The 21,064-nt window shown below is 49.4% G+C and overlaps 1 protein-coding gene across 5 annotated transcripts in view; it reads left to right on the forward strand.

Annotated features, from left to right (window-relative positions):
- The first annotated feature begins 1,559 nt into the window (after nt 1–1,559).
- The window catches only part of Ampd3 (adenosine monophosphate deaminase 3), a 47,580-nt gene continuing 28,075 nt past the window's right edge, over nt 1,560–21,064 (forward strand). The window contains exons 1-2 of one of the 5 annotated variants that reach the window (XM_036189158.1): nt 1,560–1,900; nt 11,341–11,566. In XM_036189158.1, coding sequence (XP_036045051.1) covers nt 11,346–11,566 — 221 coding nt within the window. In that variant the 5' untranslated portion in view covers nt 1,560–1,900; nt 11,341–11,345. Of the gene's footprint in view, nt 1,901–1,981; nt 2,181–2,328; nt 2,744–7,397; nt 7,739–11,339; nt 11,567–21,064 lie in introns of those variants that run through there. The other 4 variants (XM_036189151.1, XM_036189134.1, XM_036189142.1 and 1 more) reach the window with 4 other exon arrangements.

Below are 21,064 nucleotides of genomic sequence, written 5' to 3' on the forward strand. Positions count from 1 at the left end.
TTACAGTCTGCATGCATGTGTCAAAGCCAGAGGTTGTCTGATGTCTTCCTCAATTTATCCCCACCTTATTTTTTAAGACACAGTCATCACTGAATCTGGATCCTGCTGATTTGTCTAGACTGGCTAGCTAGTAAGCCCCAGGTATTCTCCTGCCTCTGCCTCCCCAGCGCTGGGATTACAGGGACACATTGGTGCAGGGTCAGGATATGTGACCAAACTAAGGTCCTCATGCTTTCAAGAAAGTACTTTTACTGACTACACCATCTGGCCAGCTCTGAAGGCATGATGTTTACACTCTTATAGGTTCATTATCTCAATTAAAAATATCCTATATATGAAAAATATTTACAAGAACAACGATGAACTACTCAGAGAATACTGATTTCAGTGACAGAACAGTTTTTCTGTGACTTCACATTTACAGATTGGGAGGTGTCACTTAAATAGAATTGTGACTTAATAAATGCAAAGGCAGTTCTTTTTATCTTTGCATGATGTGTCTTCTTAGGAAACAGCAGCAGCCAGGGTCTGGAGAGGTGGCTCGCAGTTAAAAGCACTTGTTCTTACAGAAGATCCAGGTTCTATCCCCAATGCCCACTTGCTGGCTCACAACCACTTGTAACTCCAGTTGCAGGGGATCCAGTGCCCCCTTCTGACCTCCTCAGGCACCAGGCACACAGGCAGTGCACAGACATACATGGAAGCAAGACATTCATACACATAAAATAAATCAGAGCAGTTGCCATTAGAACCAAGTATTGCTATTAAGTGAACTTAGAAGCATATGTTCTTGTCTCATTAACTATTAAACTAGGGGTTTAGTAAACTATTATTAGGGTTTAGTAAACTAGTTTAATCCCTGTGCACTCACCAATCAGATTGTGAACAACTTTAAAGTGAAAAGAAAAAGATACAGCACACCATTCACTAAAAAGAAAATAATTTGCTGGGCGTGGTGGCACATGCCTTTAGTCCTAGCACTGTGGAGGCAGAGGAAGGACTCCATAGCAAATTCCAGGCCAGCCAGGGCTATATAGTGAGACTCTTTTTCTTCCTTTTTAATTGTTGGTTTGTCTTTATCACATCTTTTAAAACTTGTTAGTGTGCTTTGTAATGTATATTAGCAGTCACATATGTATTGTTTATAAATAAGTAGATTGCAAGCATCAGGCTATGAAGTAGAAAGAATAAAATTTGGTGCTTAAATGAGACAGCTTTGCAATGAGTGAAGACACGTAGTGGCAATAACTTAGAGAAAGAATCGTAACTCAAGCCCAATGTGGCTTAAAGACTGGGTGCTTGGTGATAGCCGGGTGGTGGTGGCGCACGCCTGTAATCCCAGCACTTGGGAGGCAGAGGCAGGCGGATCTTTGTGAGTTTGAGGCCAGCCTGGTCTACTGAGCGAGATCCAGGAAAGGCGCAAAGCTACACAGAGAAACCCTGTCTCGAAAAACAAACAAACAACAACAAAAAAGACTGGGTGCTTGGTGATGTCAAGACTAGAAACACAGGCAGGCCATTAGGAGTTGAGCCTGCGTCTCTCTGGTTGAGAAGCTCTCTACTATGATAGCACCTGCTGCTCTGGGGTACTCTGGGCCTACGATGGGATTCAAAAGCTATTAGCAGGCAGGAGGCTGTTAAAACCATGGGGATGGGCATGGGGATGGGCCTCAGTGAGCTGAGGAAGTGATCCAGGGAGCTGGCATCCTGAGATTCTCCGGAGCAGGAGCAGCATAATGGAAAATCAGGCCATGGAAGCTGAGAAACCGGTCACCCAAGCCTGTGGAAAGTGTGTCTCACACAGCGTGGTTGTGCGAGGGCGGCAGGCACCGGGTGCTAACTTTGGGAGCTGTGTTCCAGGAAGGAAGGCGTGGTCAACAGACTCCAGTGCTTGAAAGAGGTGAGCAAGGGTGCACAGAAAGCTCCCGCTGGCCTTGGCAACTCGGAGGTCATTCCGGACTTTGAGGGGCGGGCATAGAAACCAGACCGCAGAAGGCTGGAGAGCAAGGCAGTGTGTGTGTTTGTGTGAGAGTGTGTGTGTGTGTGTGTGTGTGTGTGTGTGTGTGTGTGTGTGTGTGTGTACGCGCACGCTTGTGTTGGGAGGGGCGGGAAGGTGATTCAAGGGACCCGGCCGACACCTGGAGAAAACCAATGCTTGATGATCGGTTTAGCTACCTAGAGTAAGTGTCCTGGTGGGGATCGAGCCTCCAGAATCTCGTTTTGGGGAAAGTCCAGGTGGGGAGGGGAGGAGGTCGGCAAACACCTTGGGGCCGGGCGTTGCAGCTGGGCTGGTGGTAGCGAAGCTCAGAGCGGGTATCCCCGCTGGCATCTGACCCCGGACTGTGTCGCAGCCCCGCGGAGCCCGGGTGGAGCCGGGCTCGCTTCCGGCCGAGGACAGGGCGGCCACCGCTGCCGGGTGCTCAGGTTTCCTGCCGGCAGCACGGCCCAGCGCCTCGGGTAGCTGCGGGTCCTCCAGGTAGTGCGCGATCCCGCTGCGCTGTGCAGGCCGCTCGCGCTCCCCTCACCCAGCCGCCCCGGCCCGGTAGCGCGGCTCGGTCCCCGCCAGCCGTGAGCTCCTGCTGGGCAGGCACCGGCTGCGAACGCGGCCTGGTCGGGTCCAGCTCCGCGCGCCCGGCCCCACAGGCGTCAGTGCACTGCAGCCGCTGCCCTGTGCGCCCTGCCTGGCGCGGCACCTGCGCTCCAGCCCGGCGGCCAACCCCCATGGCCCTGCCCTCCGAACCTGGTGAGTGCGCACGATGCTGCACCGCCGACCTTGGGCCGGCGTCCTGCGTCCAGTCCCTTGACAGCGAAGAGACTTGAACCTCCGCAGTGCCCACCCCCAGAACTTGTCCCTGGCCCCGTGCTGCTTTTCCCTACCAAGCAGTGGCCCGGGCTCCACAGGCCTCCGGTGAGCCTGAAGCATCCCGGCTTAGATCAGGTTCACAAGATTTAGGGAAATTAAAGGACCCGGGACATGCTGGCTCCTGAGCTCCTGGACAAGTTTCTAGGCGCGTCCACGAGACCCGTGGGATGTGTTCGGCTGGGTGGACTTCTAGCAGGAGGCAGAGGGGCGGACGGGATAGTAGGGTGATGAGTCGTTTGAGGGCCCCTTTTCTCTGTCACTGGGCAAGGGAGGAGTACAGTCTTGTGCTTTAGTAGGTTGGTTCCGTCCTAGAACTTCCTGTGGCTGCTTTGGAGCAGATTTGCTAATGGCTGGTCTAGACTGGCAGAGGCCTGTGATGTAAGATTGAGAGGCCCTGGATAGGAGACTACTCCTAACTAGGTTGTCCCCAAACTGTAAGTAGCTGGAAGCTTCTTGGTGAGAAATAAGTCAAGTTACTGAGTAAAAACTGGCATCACTAAGTCCAGCATGGTCCTGAGCAGTTGTGGACTAGGCTGGAATACTGTGGGAAGATATGCCTCCCTAGATTCAAAGAGTCAAGGATGAGATGCTGTGGAGCCTCTGAGCCAGGCAGGAGCCTCTGCCTGCTGGGACCTGGCTTGCTCTGAAGAGGCTGTTCTCTCTAGGTGCTTTGGTGGGAGACTCTGATCTTTCAGGCCTATCCATCCTTAGCCTAGCCTCAGACCTGAAGCTCTGCATATAGGTTAACAGGCCTTCACCTACATCAAGAAGTTCTTGGAGATAAAATATTTGCTTTTCTTGCTTTTCTTCTTGCTGGTCACTCTTCAGATGGCCTCTAGATCAATCACAGATCTTGACAGTATCTTGGGCAAGTGAAATGTAGGCTTAGGATTAAGAAGGAATATACTTTTCTCTTCTAAAGCAGTCCAGTAGCCTGGTTCTGCCACCAAGTATATTAATCTATTTCCTCCATGTGCTGACTGCTGTAGGACAAAAGACACGGCTCTGCCTTTTAACACAGGGTGTGAGGAATAGGGGTATAGCCTGTGGCTCCAGTTCAGGATGTACAGTCACCAAGAACTAGCAATGACAGAGGGCTTTCCCCCCAGATCTGGCTTCACATTTAAACATGCCTTCTGTCTTCCCATGCCCAGGTAGGAACTTGGGAGAGCACCAGCTCCGCCATGGTGTTTGATAAATGTCAAATAATATCTACAAAACACATATGCTGAGCTAAGGATGAGTCTCAACACTTCTCATGTGCTGACTGATTAATCATGGCATCTCATGGCATTGCTATTTTTATTACTCTTCCATTGCAGGGAATAAAAAAAAAAAAACATAGAAATTTCATCATCTGCCCAAGGCCATATAAACAAGGTGGAACAGGATTCAATGCCAGGTAGTCTGACTCGAGCCCATATTCTTAATCATACACACAACTGACTCTTGAGATCACCATAGGAGGATTCTACCTCAGCTTAGACCATTCACACACTCATTGTCTTATGTGACCATCTATTCAACGTGTGTGTGTGTGTGTGTGTGTGTGTGTGTGTGTGTGTGTGTGTATGGTGTGCGTGCATGCCTTGGCACTGGGATATAATAGCAAATGAGACAGGTGATGTGTGTGGAGGTGTTATTTCACAGGTACCCAACTCTTGTTACACACATCTCAGAAACAAGAAGGAAACTGGCCCCTCTAGGCAAGCCTGTGCCTTGCATTTTGAGAGCAGAGTGCTGTGTTTCATGACGAGTCATAATTTGATTCCAGCCTTTGCCGTCCCCCATGTAGGGACAATTAAGTGACATAAATGAACACACCCTGGTCTCTGGAGAAGGAGATGCAGGTCTTGGGTCTTGTTATCTTAGGTCATCCTGACAGCCCTTCAGGAGAGACCTGGGGGAAATGAGGAAGCTGGGGAGACGGCTCAGTGGGTAAAGTGCTTGCTGCTCAAGCATGAGGACCTGAGTTCAGATCCCCAGAACCCACAGAAAAACTGGGCACATCAGTGCTCATCTGTAACCCTAGTATGAGGAGGACAAGACAGGCCAATCCTGGGGCCTTCTGGCCAGACTAGCTCAACAGTGGCCAGCTCAGTAAAGAGACCTTGTCTCAGAAAGATAAGGTGAAGAGCAATTGGGGAAATTGACATTAACCTCTGGCTTCCACATGTTCAAGTGAGTACATCTGCACACACACACACACACACACACACACACACAGAACTGAGGCTCTGAGAAAAGAATGAACACTTCTCAGGCAGTCCATTGAGGCATGTGGGCCACAAGAAGCAGCAATATGCCAGTCTCAAGGTCAACCGTGAGGTCTTAAGCATCCCAGGTCCTCCTGAGACAGAGCTGCCCCTGTTCATTTAGCACTAAAGGCCCTTGGCCATCATTCTGCCATCATTATTGGAGCAGAGCTGCCTCACTCCTCTGTCTAGACCTGGTGGAGCTGGCCACACAGTTAGCTTGGTCTCAGGATGGCAGCTTTCTCTAGATTGGAAACTGAAGACCAAGAGGCAGGTGGTTCCTAGCGCTGATGCCATGGGATATTAATAGGTGTCCTTTCCCATGATGGGATGGCTAGTGAAGTGTACTCAGTAGCTTTGTTTATCACAGGACTTCTCACTGACATATCTGCTAGTAGAAATTGTGTGGGGCTGGGCAGAGGTGGCACACGCCTTTAATCCCAGCACTTAGAAGACAGAGGCAGGTGGATCTCTGAGTTCGAGACCAGCCTGGTCTATGTAGTGAGTTCCAGGACAGCCAGGACTACATAGTGAGACCCTATTTTGAAAATAACAACAACAAAACCCAAACCAAACCAGAAACTGTGTGTGGATCTCTATAAAAGAAAGCAGGATTTTCAGATCTTCTTCCCTTTTGGGTTCTACAGACTGCACTTTGTTTAGACTAAGGCTATCTAGAATCCCGTTAAAGCTGGAGAGTAAAATTACCTGAATGTGTTGGACTTAGAGCCATGGTCCAGGATGATCATTTTCCCCACATACCATTGCCTTCCAAAATGCCAGCCATGAGAATCATTTGTCCTATCTGTCATTTGACAGTGTGTGTGTGTGTGTGTGTGTGTGTGTGTGTGTGTGTGTGTGTGTGTATGTGTCCAAAGGACAGAGAGGGTGTCAGAGCTAGAGTTCTAAGTGGTTGCTTGATGTACATGCTGGGATTGAACTCAAATCCTGTGCAAGAGGAGGAAACACTCTGAGCCACTGAGCCATCTCTTTTGGCCCTTGACAGAACAACTTATGTTCTTGGCTTCCTCTTCCCCCATGCTATAAGCACACTGAATTATTTAATGACCAAACATTGCTCCCCTTCAGGTTGTGTGTGGCCTGCTGACGGTACTGTTGATGAAACAGTTGTGTGGACAGGTGGATTGTAATCTCTGGGTTGCTGAAGGCCAAAAGCAGGTCATGTGTCAGCACTGTAATCCTGCTCTGGGCTCACAGGAGTTACAGTGTAGGCACAGCCTCTCCATTGGACGTGAGGAGGTGACTCAGGTCCCAGACTGGGCCACAGCTAGCCTCCTGGTAAACAACTGACCTGTTCTTTCTGGGCTCCTCTCCCCAGAATTTCAACAGCACCATGGAAATAGCCACTCAGGGGAATTTCCTAGACCCACTCAGTTTGTCGAAGTCACTGGAAGGCTGTGAGTCTCTCCAGAGTCTCTCCATTTTCCTAAGGGCTGAGAAAAGGGTATACACAGGGCTTGTGTATGCCCTTTATATGTCTGGGTTGTCCTCTGTGGGTCACTTAAGAAAGGACAGTTATAGAATCCATTCTGCACTTGGGGACACTACTGTGAGTAATGGTAAGAAGAGGAGGCCTGGGGTGAACCTGGTCGGGCCAGGTTTGGGGTGTTTTTGTCTTTTCTGTGAGCATGGTGTGTGCACATGCATGTGCAGGAGATGGGGGGGGAGGGAGAGACAGAGGAAGAGAGGGAGAGAGGGAGGGAGAGAAAGAGGGAGAAAGAGAGAGGGAGAGAGAGAGAGAGAGAGAGAGAGAGAGAGAGAGAGAGAGAGAGAGATTGTGTTGAAGGGAGCCTGGCAGCGCTTGTCCAAGTCACTGGGATGTGTGGCTTCTTTTGGGGAAGAGAGGGAAGAGTAGGGTGGGTAGGCTTTTCATCTCTGATGCCTGCCCCTCAGCTGTCTGCTTCTGTGTGGAGGCCACTCCTTATTCTGGCCTCTGTTCTTTCCTGGTCAAGGAGGAAGCAGTTCATAGTCCTTTCCTCTTTTTTGAGGGGGAGGGGAAGGAGGAGGTGTGCTGGGCTCCGGGTTCCCTGTCGACTTGTGGGGTGCCTTCTGGAGGGTTGTTTTGCATGATGGGGTTGCTGAGAGCAGGCAGAGCAGTCCTCTATAGATGAACTTCCTTGATGAGGCAAGCCCTACTGTCCCATCAAGCCTAAAGTGGGGTTCATACAGGAAGCAGCCAAGGTGATGGTTTCACCAGTCCCCACTCAGCTTTCATTGGAGCCTGGGCGTTGGAGGGAGGGCAGCTTATCTTGTGTGGCTGCCCCGGAGGGCAGCGGTGACGGCTGCTTTCATTTCTTCTGGTGAAGGCTGGGAGCAGGGCCAGGACGTGGTGTTCAGGATCCTACATCCATTTTGCCTTGGATAACTGGCATTACCTGAGGCCTTTAAGGCTTTTGGAAATTTTCCACTTGCGTTTCGTATTCGCAGGAGAATTTCCAGCCCAGGCTTTTCCTGCTCACAGATATGCAAAGCAGAGACCTCCCACCCCAGCAGGGAGGACTCAGCTAGCTGCTCCGGCCCTGACTCAGCTCCAGGCAGCACAGGCAGCACGTCGCCTGTGTGGCATCCTCAGAATCATTTATGGAGACACCAGGCTCAGGTCTGTGACATGGGTTCTGCATTGAGGTTCTGGCAGGAGGAGGGAACAGGTTTGTTAGTGTAAGGCAGGATTTGGGTGGCATTGGGCCACCTTTCCGGAGGGGCCACAGTGGCGTGCGAAGTTGCTGTTTGTTGAAACTGGTGGTGTTTTAGCGCTTTCTAACTCCTGGGTGATTGCTCACGCTCATTAGAGGGTGCTGTGTGTAGCAATAAGATAAGCTGGATCGTTAGCTGACTGATGCTGGTGAATTCACAGTTAAACCTTGCAAGCCTGCTGGCTTCGGTTGGTGAGTGGTGGAAAGCCAGGCGTGATGGGGCAGCTGGAACTGAGCTCTACTTGGCATCTGCAGAGTGGGCTTTCCTTGGCAAGACTGGCCAGGCAGGTGCTAGGAGTTTGAGAGGGGAGGGATGGCAGGGTCTCCATCTAGGATGGCCAGAAGGCAGCAAAAGTGCTGCAGGGTTCAGGGCCCACTGAGGTCCATTTGCAAGACTGGGACCAAAGTCCTCACCAGTTGTGTGGGACACTCATCATAATCCTTTAGCTGCTTCCTGCAAGTTCTGAAGAGAAAAGGATCTTGGTGGGAGGGGGCAGGAGGGAAGAGACAATGTGTGGGGGGAAATGACTACAACACATCACACGTATGAAAATGACATAATGAAGCCTGTTACTTCATACAATGAATTTACACTAATAAAAACTTGAGAGAAAAAGGAAAGGGTCCTGCCGGGAAGCACTATTCCATGATCCAGGAGTCTCGTGTGTGCCTGGTGGACCTGGGGAATGCAGCATCTCCTCCATCATTGCTCTCGGGGCCCGCCTAACCAGGAGGTGTATCTTCTCTTGGGGCCCAGTTTGAGGAAGGCAGATTCAAGATGAGGAAAAAGAGGGAAGAGTGTGTTTGGTTAACTTAGGAAACAGTGTTTCAGGGGTGGAGACGACGGGCTGTGGCCTAAGAAGACATGAAGGCATAAGGGCTGCCCCAAATGCCCCTTCCTGAGGAGGTCCAGAGTGGTGTGTCAGGCTCAGGTTATGTGCATCTGTTGGGTGGAAGGGGTGGCGGTACACAGGATAGGAGCTAGGCAGAGAGGGTTTCTGTGGTGCAAACCTGTCTGGGCCCGTGTCTTTCTGTGTGGGTCAGGCAGGGGAGGGCCCAAGAGTCAAACCTTGGAGGAAGAAGTTTGACTTACTGTCCTCTTAAGGTGTCTTAAAACCATCCATTTTCTTTCTATTATCTTAGTATCTTAAAAATGAAAGTAGCTAGGTGTTGTGGTGCACACTTTTAAACCAGTGCTCAGGAGGCAGAGGCAAGAAGATCTGTGAGTTGAAGATCTGTCTCCTCTACACAGCAAGTTGCAGGCCAGCCAAGGCTACACAGTGAGCTCAAAAAGCAAATTGAAAATAAGAAACGAAATTATAGTAGCATTAATTATTAAAATGAGATATCCCAGCTGGGTATAGCAGCTTATACATTATAATCACAGAACTCAGGAAACTGAGGCAGAAAGATTGCTGCAAATTTAAGGCCAGCTTGGACTAGAGTAAATATCAGGTTAGTCTGTGCTATATAGTAAGATTTTATCTTAAACAAAAATAAGGGCTGGAGAGATGGCTCAGAGGTTAAGAGCACTGACTGCTCTTCCAAAGGTCCTGAGTTCAATTCCCAGCAACCACATGGTGGCTCACAACCATCTGTAATGAGATCTGGCGCCCTCTTCTGTATACATAATAAATAAATCTTTAAATAAAAATAAAAACAAAGCAGTCCAAACCAAAACAGCTATCCCCTGCCATCCTGTTGTTTTGAGTGTGTAACACCCCATGGCATCTGGTCAATTTGAGTGTGTAACACTCTCATGGCCCTCATCATAAGGGAATGCATTTTATATCATTGTAATCAAAGCATAGCACAGTTTTGTATATTAATTCCTTATTTACTATTATTTCATAGGATTTTAAAGATGTGGCTGCTCCTGTTTCCTAGTTCAGATTATTTTCTTGGTGACTTCAGGAAGATTCACTTCTCCAGCAGTATTGTGTCTGCTGCTCTTTATCTGGGTCTCTGCGTCTATGTCTGAGATGTGACGTGAGGTTTGGGGTACAGCTTTTGACAAATGGACTAGGAGTTAGGGGCTAGGGCTCACATTATTCCCACTTGCCTTCCAAGCCTGGCTCTTGGTGCTGCCCGAGCACCCTCCCTGTCACCTTGTCTTGAGCCTCTGCTCTGACAGCCCCCAGCCTCCCACACATCCAGCTCTGTTCCTCTTCTTCCCTGCAGGGGATCCTCCCTGGACCCTCACGGTTGGATGCTGAGGTCCCCTCTCATCTTCCTTAGACTGAGAGGCCCAAGAAAGGCACATTCCTGGGGGGTGGGGGAGGGAGGGATTTGGTTTCAGAATCAAGACCACAGACATGGCTCTGACTGCCCATTACCAACCCATTTTCTTCCTTCCTGTGTGTGTGAATTAGCCCCAAATGCTACAGAGAAGACCAGTACACTGAACCTCCAGCATAGGAAACTTCTCCACTACCTAGAATTGCGCCACTTACAATAAGAGGGCCCTAGAGATCATTTACACCGTCCCTTAATCTCACAGATGAGAAAAATTTGAGACCTAAGAGTGACTGACCCAAAATGGCCTAATGAGCCCTGCCCCTGTAATTGCTTCCTGTCCTTGATGGAGAGCAGCAAGGCCCATCCAACCCTTATCTAGCCTGGCCAACAAAACCACCATCTCTTGAAACAGCCTTAAAGAAACTGGTAATAGGTGGTTGGGAACAACCTGCCCCCCTCATCCCCCCATCTTACAAAGCTGGGGTGGGGAGGCATCCAGACTGTTGACAAAGTGAATGCACCCAGTGAATGTGCTCAGGATAGTGAAGGAGAAGGGAGGAAGAGAGGGAGGGAGGGAAGGAGGGAGGGAGGGAGGGAGAGGGGGAAACAACATGTAAAGAAGATGAGGAAAGCTTCTTTTAGGAAGTTAATTTTCAGCTTCATAAAGAATGTTACTGTTCAAAGCCTTTGATGCATTTGCTGTGTCCTGTTAGATAGTTCTGGAAGGTTGCGGGGAACTTGGGATTTTGGTTCCAGAGTCCTTCTTTTCAGCACAAGGTCTTATTTCTTGCATGAAGAGTGCTCCTGGATAGCTACAGGCTCTATGGTAGCTCACGGTTAGCCCTGAGCTTGGGCCTTCCCTCTTGGAGGAGCAGGTGTGAACCGGGGTGGTGCTGTGGCGGTGGTGGCCCCCAGCAGACTAGAGAAGGGTTGTTCCGAGCCCTTTCTTGACCCTCTCAGTTTTGGAAGTGAAGTTAGGAGGGTGGGCTTCCCATTCCCACAGGTTGGAGAAACAGAGGAGCCTAGATGATGAGTCCGTTCTTTGATTTCTGACATTTGCTGCTTATGAAATGTGAACCGCCCTGGGTACTTCACACCCACTTACTTATGAAACCAATTTTGCAATCTGGTCTGCTGGGCTTGCTCTGGGAACCCATCTCCATATCCACAGCTGAATCAAGGTGGGGTCAGTGGCCTTCTGTTCTTCACTCCGGGGGACTCGGGACATCCACAAAGCCAGGAAGGCTCACACTTGTTCTTTCTTTGTCAGCCGAGATGCCTCGCCAGTTCCCCAAGTTGAACATGTCCGATTTGGACGAGCAAGTCCGGCTGTTGGCGGAGAAGGTGTTCGCTAAAGTGCTCCGAGAAGAGGACAGCAAAGATGTTATGTCCCTGTTCACTGTCCCCGAGGACTGTCCCATTGGGCAGAAGGAAGCCAAGGAGAGAGAGCTCCAGAAGGAGCTGGCAGAGCAGAAGTCTGTGGAGACGGCAAAAAGGTTTGTTCCCATGACCCAGCTTTCATGTGCGTAGAGTTGTGTGACCTGAGTTGGGACATCTGAGGGAGATGACATGTCCCTGGGTCTCTGGTGCTTTCTTAACCAAGGCCACTTAACTCACAGCTATTTATTGAAGGATGCCTTGCTGCCTCTGCCTGCCTGAAAAGATCAAAAGCCACTGTTCTGCTGATTGTGCATGTTCATGTGCATGCAAGTACATGTGTGGGGGGTACACAGGCATGTGTGGGCACCTACATGTGGAGGTCAGAGGTCAGCCTCAGGTGCTGTTCCTCAGAAATGTTTACCTTGTTTTGTATTGGAAGATTTATATTATTTTTAATTTTAAATTGTGTGTAGGCATGTGTGTCTATGTGAAGGTCTATACATGTTTGAGTGTGGGTACCTGAGGAGCCTGTCTGATTCCCTGGAACTATATAGGTGGTTGTGAGCTGTCTAAAGTGGCATTTGGCCCTCTGGAAGAAGAGTATGAACTTTTAACTGCTGAGCTATCTCTTTAGCCCTAACATCTATTCGTGTGTGTGTGTGTGTGTGTGTGTGTGTGTGTGTGTGTGTGTGAAGCCCTTTGAATGAGCAGTGCAAGATTTTAACTGCTGGAACATCCCTTTGACCTCCACCTTGTTTTTGGGTCTCTCACTGAGACCTGGGGCTCTCTGGCTAAGCTAGACTGGGTAGACCTGTGAACTGACTCTAAAAACCTGCCTGTCCCTGCCTTCCATGTGCTGGGATTATAAACATATAACACCAGGACAGAACTCAGGACTTCATGATTGTGCTGTGGGCACTTTACCAACTGAGCCATCTCTCAGGCTCCCCTGCTGCTGTCATGGTAACAGATTGTAGGTGGAAGCACACACCATTTTCACATAGCATTTCCCTCTTTGGGAATTTAGGTAAAACACTAGTTTTACTTGTTTTCATTTTTTGGTAACATGCTTCACTGTTTGCCAAGCATGCATTGGGACTGCAGGTGCCCCAATGTGCACTATAGATAAAGTTTCTGCCCCATAGAGCTTACACTGGGTGGGGACAAGAATTAAGTAACTGTATAAATTAGTACAAGAATGACAAGTTATGATAAGGACTGGACTAGTCTGAGTCTAACCAGAAAACAAAAACCACCCAAACACTGGAACTAGAATTACAGTGTAAGGAATTGGTTATATGGCTCATGAAGATCTGAGAATACAGACAGGAGAGAGATTTGCCAGAGGTGACATGCAGTAGAGGGCAGTCACCACCTCTAGCCGAGACCGACAATAGAAAGATGTGCTGTGGCTGCATCTGGGGCTGGGGGCACCTGGACTGGGGAAGCTGGACTAGGCAGCGGCTGAGAGCTGTCTCCAGGGCTGAGAGGAAGGCCAGGATTCTGTCCCCAGCTTTACCTTTCCTGGGCCTTCTGTGTTCTCACAGTATCTGCCGCTGGCCAAATCTAGTTCAGAAGCCACATGACACCCTGGGAAAGAGAGGAGAGGGCGTAGATGAGATTGGAGACAATGGGCCTAAGAGTGGTACAAGTGCTATCATGTAGATGATAAGGAAGTGTGTGTTGTGTGTGTGCGTGTGCATGCGCATGCGTGTGTGTATGCGTGTGTGAGTGTGCGTGTGTGTATGCGTGTGTGTGCGTGTGTGAGTGTGTGCATGCGTGCGCGTGCGTGTGCATGTGTGAATGCGTGTGTGAGTGTGCGTGTGTGTGCATGTGCGTGTGCGCGTGCGTGCGTGTGTATGTGTGTGTATGCGTGTGTGAGTGTGCGTGTGTGTGCGTGCGTGTGCGCGTGCGTGCGTGTGTATGTGTGTGTGTGCGCGCGCACATGCGTGTGTGTGTATGCGTGTGTGTGTGTGCGTGTATGCGTGTGTGAGTGTGCGTGTGTGTGCATGCGTGTGCGAGTGTGTGTGCGTGCGCATGCGTGTGTGTGTGTGTGCGTGTGTGTGTGCATACATGCATGTGTGTGTATGTGTGTGTATGTGTGTGTATGTGTGTGTGTGTGTGTGCGTGCGCATGCGTGTGCATGTGCGTGTGTGTGTGTGCGCGCGTGTGTGTGTGTGAGTGTGTGAGTGTGTGTGTGAGTGTGTGTGAGTGTGCATGTGTGTGCGCATGCGTGTGCATGTGCGTGTGTGCGTGTGTGTGTGTATGCGTGTGCGTGTGTGTGCGCGTGGGTGTGTGCATACGTGCATGTGTGTGTGTATGTGTGTGTGTGTATGCGTGTGTGCATGTGAGTGTGTGTGTGAGTGTGCGTGCGTGTGTTTGTGTGTGTGTGTGTGGGGGGATGGGGTGGAAATGAGAATGAAAGTACACTGTTGAAAGATGGGGTAGTTGAGGGTGGTTTTAGTTGACATTTCAAGTCTAGCTGTGGTTTGGCATGTGGCAGCCTGACAGGCAGACAAGTTAACCAGAGCCATGGGCCCTCACACCTCCCAGGAAGCCCATTCAATCAGAGGAAGCGGTCCTCTGTCCCGTGGCTGGAGATGAACAGGGACCTGTCAGGCTAGCCTGTACTCCTAATAAACAGTATGGGTCTCAGGTAAGAGCAATGGGGAAGTTCTCACTTTCTAATTTTCCTGGGCAAGGAGAATTATAGAGGAACACGGTGTCCAGGAGTCTCTAGTGGGGCTGTTAGCTGGACCCCTGTCTGTCCTGCACCCTGCAGACTTCAGCAGCTAAGAATGCCTTGGACCTTAGAACCTCATTGAACACTACTCCGGGACACACCTCACAAGGTCTTCATTTTACTTTTTTAACTTTTTTTTTTTTTTTTAAGGCAAGTTCTCATGTAGCCCAGGCTGGCTGTGAACTCTTGATCCTTCTGCCTCTACCTCTTAAGTTCTAATGTTACAGGCATGAGCCACCGTGCCTGGTTTATATGGTACTGGGGAAGAAACCCAGGGTTTTATGCATGTGAGGCAAGCCTTCTACCAGCTGAGACTGAGCCATCTCCCTAACACAGAGGTCCTCCCCTTTGAAAACAAGCCCCACTTCCTTTTTTTTCTTGGCAGGGTAGGATTTTGGCATTTCCTTGGAAGGATGAAGTTGATATTTGTATAGAGAAGCAGAGGCAGAGCTTGGCCATCTGTAAGATCAGTCTCTGCTTTCCTCAGATGTGCCTTGAGCCCTTGAAGGAAGGGGTCATCGCTAGCCACTGAGTGCCATCCTTGTGTTGGGAGGTAGCTGGCCCCAGACCTACCGCCATGTTCATCCCTGCAAAGGAAAAAGAGTCAGACTATGTGTCCCTTGTCTACACTGCCTTGGCATACAAGGACTGGCCTCAGGGGCTGAATGCTCAGCAGGGCCTTCTGTGCACTGTGAATAGGGCATTCTGGGCCTTCCTAATGAAAGCAGGAGTCCCTGGCATTTGGAATTACCAAGAATAATAAGTGTCTGAGGCAAGTTTCCACAGACATCTTCAGAGGGAGCCTGTACTTTCCCATCAGAGCCCAGGCCCAGAGCAAAATGGAAGCTTTGTTACTCTTGATCCAAATGGCTCTCTATGGTCTCCAGAGAGTTGGCCGCAAACTCTCCAGAAATGTATTCTGTCTTTTCCTGCTAGGTGGAAGTTTCCTGGTTTATCTCCATCTGATTCCCTGACTTGGGAACTGTATCTGCCTCTCACTTCCCAGGGTCCACTCTAGGCCTTAGCCAGGTTGGAGACCAGTAGGTATCAGCAAAGAAGAGGTGTCCTGCCTGCCCATTGCCACCATGCATGTGACAGCTGGGTTCTGCCACTCACTAGCATGCTCTGTGACTCAGGGGCAAAATAAGAAAGCTCTCTGGGCCTCAGGTTCTTCCCCATCTAAAAGGGGGGTGGGTGATAATGGACAGTCTTTATGGGACATTTTGAAGTATGGTGGAATTAGCGTATGTAAAGGGCTTAGGCTTTCTGTTCCTGAGATTGGCAGCAATAGCACCCACTGCTGTTGGGTGCTGACAGTGAGCCCAGTCCTAGGCCTCTCGATTTTCCATCCCTCCCTTCCTTCTCATATTAAGCCTGGAGTGGGTACTCTTGGTGTCAACATGGCTGGCTCAGCAAGTAGAGCCCTTGGAAGTTGAATCGACTTGCACAAGGACACAGTAGTGATGGGACATGTCCTGTGATCTCACGCTGTGGCCAGGACACTGTCCTGCCCTCTGAAGTGACCCCTGATGCTGCTCCCTGGGATGTAGCTGCTGCTCCTGAGTGACATGTAGAGGAAATCCAGCCAGAGCTTCATTTCTGAAAGATACCTGGACCCTTGACTGTTTGTCAGATGTCCTGGGGACCCCCGGGGCTGGGTACACTCACGTGAGGTTTGTTTCTTTACTTCACTGCTCCCTGGAGGAGCCTCTGTGTAGCCATTCAGATACCAACATCTCCAGGGACGATACCATCCCAGCTCCTTGTCCATCAGTGATCCCTCCCGATATTCTGAGCTAAGTGGTGACAAGGAGCCTTGGGACCAGACACAGGCCTGACGGCAGCAGCAGGTCTCCAGATCCCCAATCTGTGAGTCTGTATTTCTAACTGAGACACAAAATGGGTCTTGTAGTTTGGGACACGCCCCTCCCTGAACTCCATCTGCTCTGAATGCCATGGTGCTTGCAGAAGGCTCTTCTTATGGCACCATATTTTCTTCTCTTACTTAGACAAAACAAAACACCTACAACTCTCTTTAAATCTAACATAGAGGCACAAGCCAGAAGCTGAGCTGTGAGCAGGAAAGATGAGCACCTGTCCCTTGGTACCCTGCTGTGTAGGACTGCCAGCTCTTGGAACAGGCTGGGGTTTAGACACAGCCCGGTGGAGCTGGGGACCAACTCAAGGCTGCTAGTTTTGTAGGTCAGGCCCAGATCTGTAAGACCACTCCTCAAGGGCTGTGGCTGTCTGCCTTTGACAAGAGCTAGGATCTAAAGGATGGAGGGTGGGCTGCCTTTGAAAGGAATGTCTGGAGGCAAGCCCAGACTGGAGGGCCCTGGAGTTGCCGGAGGGTCTTGTGTCCCTGTGAGGCTCCCATGTGTTTCCTAGCATGTAGAAGGCACAGCTTACAGAAATCATTAGAAAAACCAGAATTGTTAAACATGCAGGCTTTTTTCTTCAAGGAAAGGACACGACTGACACCTGTTCAACCAGAACGATAGGGTGGACAATGTCTAACAACCTGGTGATCTTTTGTTATTCTATGGAGCCAGCCTTTCTGAATCCCCCAAATCCTGAGCATTGCTTAGACCCTAATCCTGAGCTTTGTCTCTCAGTAAATAGAACCCATCCTTATGAAAGAGGCCCCAGGTCTCTTTAATCAATTAATTGAACCCATTTTTAAACCCTTCCTCCCTAGGCCCAGATGCCTGAGCACTGTTTCTCAGTCAGTAGAACTCATTCTTATGCCTAAGGTCATAGGTGCCTTGCTACAAAGATGTGCTTTCCAAGGGAGTTTCGATGCAGCCACCCCTGAAGCTTTGTTGTGGCAATTGTCATGAGGAGACAGTCCCCCAAATCTTACTGTGTTTAAATGTGTCAAAACAAATAAAAACAAATAAATGAACTGCTTGGTCCGACTCTCAAAGTTTTTGACCTAGCCCCGGCTAAGGTGCCGACCAGAGTTTCATTCTTAACTTACCTGACCCAACACTAGCAGAGTTCATTTCCTACTAATGCGTGTGTTGGAACTCAGCCAACTTTGAGGACACCATGGAAAATGTTCTGAGCAACCCGTGTGCATACTAGAGTGCCTCCATCTCTCCCGTTTCTTTCTGCCTTTCCCTCTTCCCTTTCTTTTACAGCTGTTCTGAGATCATTCATGTGCCATATAGTCCATCGACTTACTGTGTGCGTAGTTCATGGGGTTTTAGTGTATTTACTCACATGTCACCAATATTGTAATCAGTTTGAGAATATATTATTATTATTTAAATTTTTAATTTAATTAATTAACTTTGTTTATTTGAGACAGGGCTTTGCTCTGTATCCCTGGCTGGTCTGGTACTCATTATGCAGCCTAGGCTGACTTCAAACTCCTGACAATCCTTGTACCTTAGCTTACCTCAGCGTCCCCTGCTGGAATTACAGGTGCACACTGCAAAGCCTAGCTTTAATTATGTGTTTGTGTGTGTACATATATACATAAATAATACAATGAATATATATGATTGAAAGAGAGAGGAATGTCTTGCTATGAGACTGATCCTGGCCTTGGGCCCATGGTCCGCCTGTCTCAGCCTTTTGAGTATGGGGATAACAGATATGTATCACCATGTCCAGGCCTTGAACTTTGTGATCATTCCCAGAAGAAACCCAATGCCCTTGACCCGTCATCTCTTAGATACTCCTACCTCTGATCTTGTCTCCTTATTTTAGAACATGTTCTGATAAGTATATCTGTCTTGCTTTTCAGTACCATGGTAGATTTGAACAAGAAAACTAGCCAGGTGGATCTAGAGCGAGCTCCAGAACAGGCACCAAAACTACACAGAGAAACCCTGTCTCGAAAAACCAAACCAAACCAAACCAAACAAAGAAAAAATTAGGAACGTGTTTTTTGTGGCCTGAGCCTGTTCTTAGTTTGTAACAAGAACATGCTCAAAGGACCTGCTTCAGGAGAATTAATGGATTAAATGGACTAAGTGACAGGCGAGCACTGTGCTGGGAGCACCTCCTTGCACTTGTTCCTGTTTGGTAGTCAGCAGGGAGGGAGGAGCCGACAATTACAAAGGGTAAATATAAGCATTGGAAGCCTAGAAGTCTAGGGACACAGCGTCTCTGAGATCGTGACTGGATAACACGAGGAGGAGGGCCTGAGTCAGCCGGGGAGAGTTTCAAATAATGTCCTGAGTGCTTTGAACAAGAGCTTGGGATTTAGGGATTTCATTGAGGAATGCCTCGGAAAATTATTTTTAATTGTCAGGATATAAAGGGGGCAGACTTAGGGGAAGCATTTGGCTATTTAGAACAGCTGCCTCTCTGAGAATGTTTTGAGTAAAATCAATAAATGGGTATTTGTTATGAATTGAGTGGAGTATAGCTGAAGTGCCATTAAATTATCTTATTTTATGAATCTTACTAAACCAGAGTGCATAACTTTTTATTTAGATTCATAGTTATCAACAAAGCTTTGTTTAAAACATCCAATTCATCTGCTTTTACAGTGAGGAATAGAGATTGTAACGTTTACTATAAAGGGCAGTAAAAGGGGGCTGGGGAGATGGCGCCATTTTAAAGCACCTGCTGTACAAGCGTGAGGTCCTGGGTTTGACCCTCAGCACCTAATAAAGAAAGTGGGCGTGATTGTATGCACCTACAATTGCACCTCTGCAGGGGTGGAGGCAGGAGGATCCCTGGCTTTGCTGGCCAGCCAGGCTAGCTGAATTGGTAGCTCCAGGTTCAGTGAGAGACCCTGTCTCAAAAGCCTAGGTGGAGAACCATTAAGGAAGACAACTGATGTTGACCTCTGACCTCCACATACATACACATGAGCATGTGCATCCCTACCTCACACGTGTACATACACACAAACATGTGCATCCCTACCTCACACATGTACATACACACAAACATGTGCATCCCTACCTCACACGTGTACATACACACAAACATGTGCATCCCTACCTCACACATGTACATACACACGAGCATGTGCATCCCTACCTCACACGTGTACATACACACGAGCATGTGCATCCCTACCTCACACATGTACATACACACGAGCATGTGCATCCCTACCTCACACGTGTACATACACACAAACATGTGCATCCCTACCTCACACGTGTACATACACACGAGCATGTGCATCCCTACCTCACACGTGTACATACACACAAACATGTGCATCCCTACCTCACACATGTACATACACATGAGCATGTGCATCCCTACCTCACACATGTACATACACACAAACATGTGCATCCCTACCTCACACATGTACATACACACGAGCATGCATGTGCATACTTACAAAGTAAATAAATTGCAGTAAAGGACTGTGCTTTTCTCTGACCACTGGAGTCTTTCAGGAAGAAAGACAGCTGGGCAGGGCTGGGAAAGCGTGATGGGGCCAGAGGAAGGGTGTGGAGGCAAATGGGGTCTGACCTTGGTCAGGCTGGGAAAGGAGGAAAAAGGAAGCCTTCCAGTGATCAAGAAGGACCTAAGACAAATAAGGAAGGAGGGCTTGTGAGTCTCTGCAGCTCATGGGCTTCTGGATGTGGAAGAGTTACACCCTCCCAGTCAGGCTGCTGGTCACCTGGCCACGTCCACAGAACGAGCGGCCTCCACCCCTGTTCCCTACACACTGTCTGTAGGCACCTCTGAGGGCAGTTAGCATACAGCGTGCCCATCGCCAGCTGTTTCCATGTCCTCCCCACATAGGCTGGATCTCTGGTGTCAGGTGGACAGCATGTGCCAGCTCTTCAGCTGCTCCTCTCCTTACACAGGGGTCTCATTTCCATGTGGAGCAGCTGAGTGTGTGCAAGTGCAGAGACCTGGCCCACTCCCTGGCGTGCACAGTGTGCTATCAGCCATTCTTTGCTGGTTGCTGCCCCCAGCTTTAGTCTTGCTTTTCATCTGGAGATGGAGAGACCACTGGGATGAACTAATATGCTGTGGGATGAACCTCCAAAACCTGCCATTCTGAAGAGCCCCCCCCTCTGTCCCTGTTGCCCCATTGTTCCCACGCCCAGTCTGGATTAGGTGTCTCCTCTGGGATCCCAAAATACCCCATGACATGACCACATTGCATGTTAAACATGTGTCCAACTTTCCGGCCCATCTCTGTGATCCTAGTGAGCCTGTGGAACCTGGGCTTATATTTGATGTACCTGTCATTACCTGGGACCTGGCCCTCAGAGGTTTATAAAGTGGGGTCATGAGTGGCCCCTTGCCTCACTGTGCATTTTGGAGAGCTTAGTGGGAGCCTTCTGTTTCCCTAGCTGGCCTTGGACAGATGCACAAGAGCAAAGGCTTCAGGAGGCTCTGAGAAGAGCCTCCATGCTAACTTCTGGACTTGGGTTTAGTATGTGAAACAGATGTTATAGGAAGGCTTTGGGGGAACAGGCAGAGTAGCAGTGGGAATTTGATGAACAGCAGGGATAGTTAAGGAAGGGCTGTAGTGTAGGTGGGGACACTGGACTGGTCCCGGAGAGAACACACCAGCTTTCCTTATTGTAAGAAGCTCCCTGTGGCCCATGAAGATGAAGATGCTCCCAAGCCCAGGCCTCAAGCTCGGTATGGAATTGGTGTCTTCACAGTGGCAAACCCTGCCAGCGCCTGGGCAAGCAGGCTATTTCTGCCAGGTGGTTGGAGGAAGGAAGGATCAGGCCAGCTGTGCCAGAGTGAGCTGGCTAACCCTGGTGCCCTAGAGGCTAGCACAAGGTGTGACAGGTGGGCTGTGGACAGACAGTTGAGTCCCTGGTGACGAAGTGTTTTATATCAGTGGCAACAGGTCACACTTTGTTCGACTCTGTGAGAGTTTGCACTGGCCTGGCCAGGAACAAGTGTTTGGTAAATGTTT

Source organism: Onychomys torridus, chromosome 1 (assembly GCF_903995425.1).
Source record: "Onychomys torridus chromosome 1, mOncTor1.1, whole genome shotgun sequence".
NCBI lineage: Eukaryota > Metazoa > Chordata > Mammalia > Rodentia > Cricetidae > Onychomys > Onychomys torridus.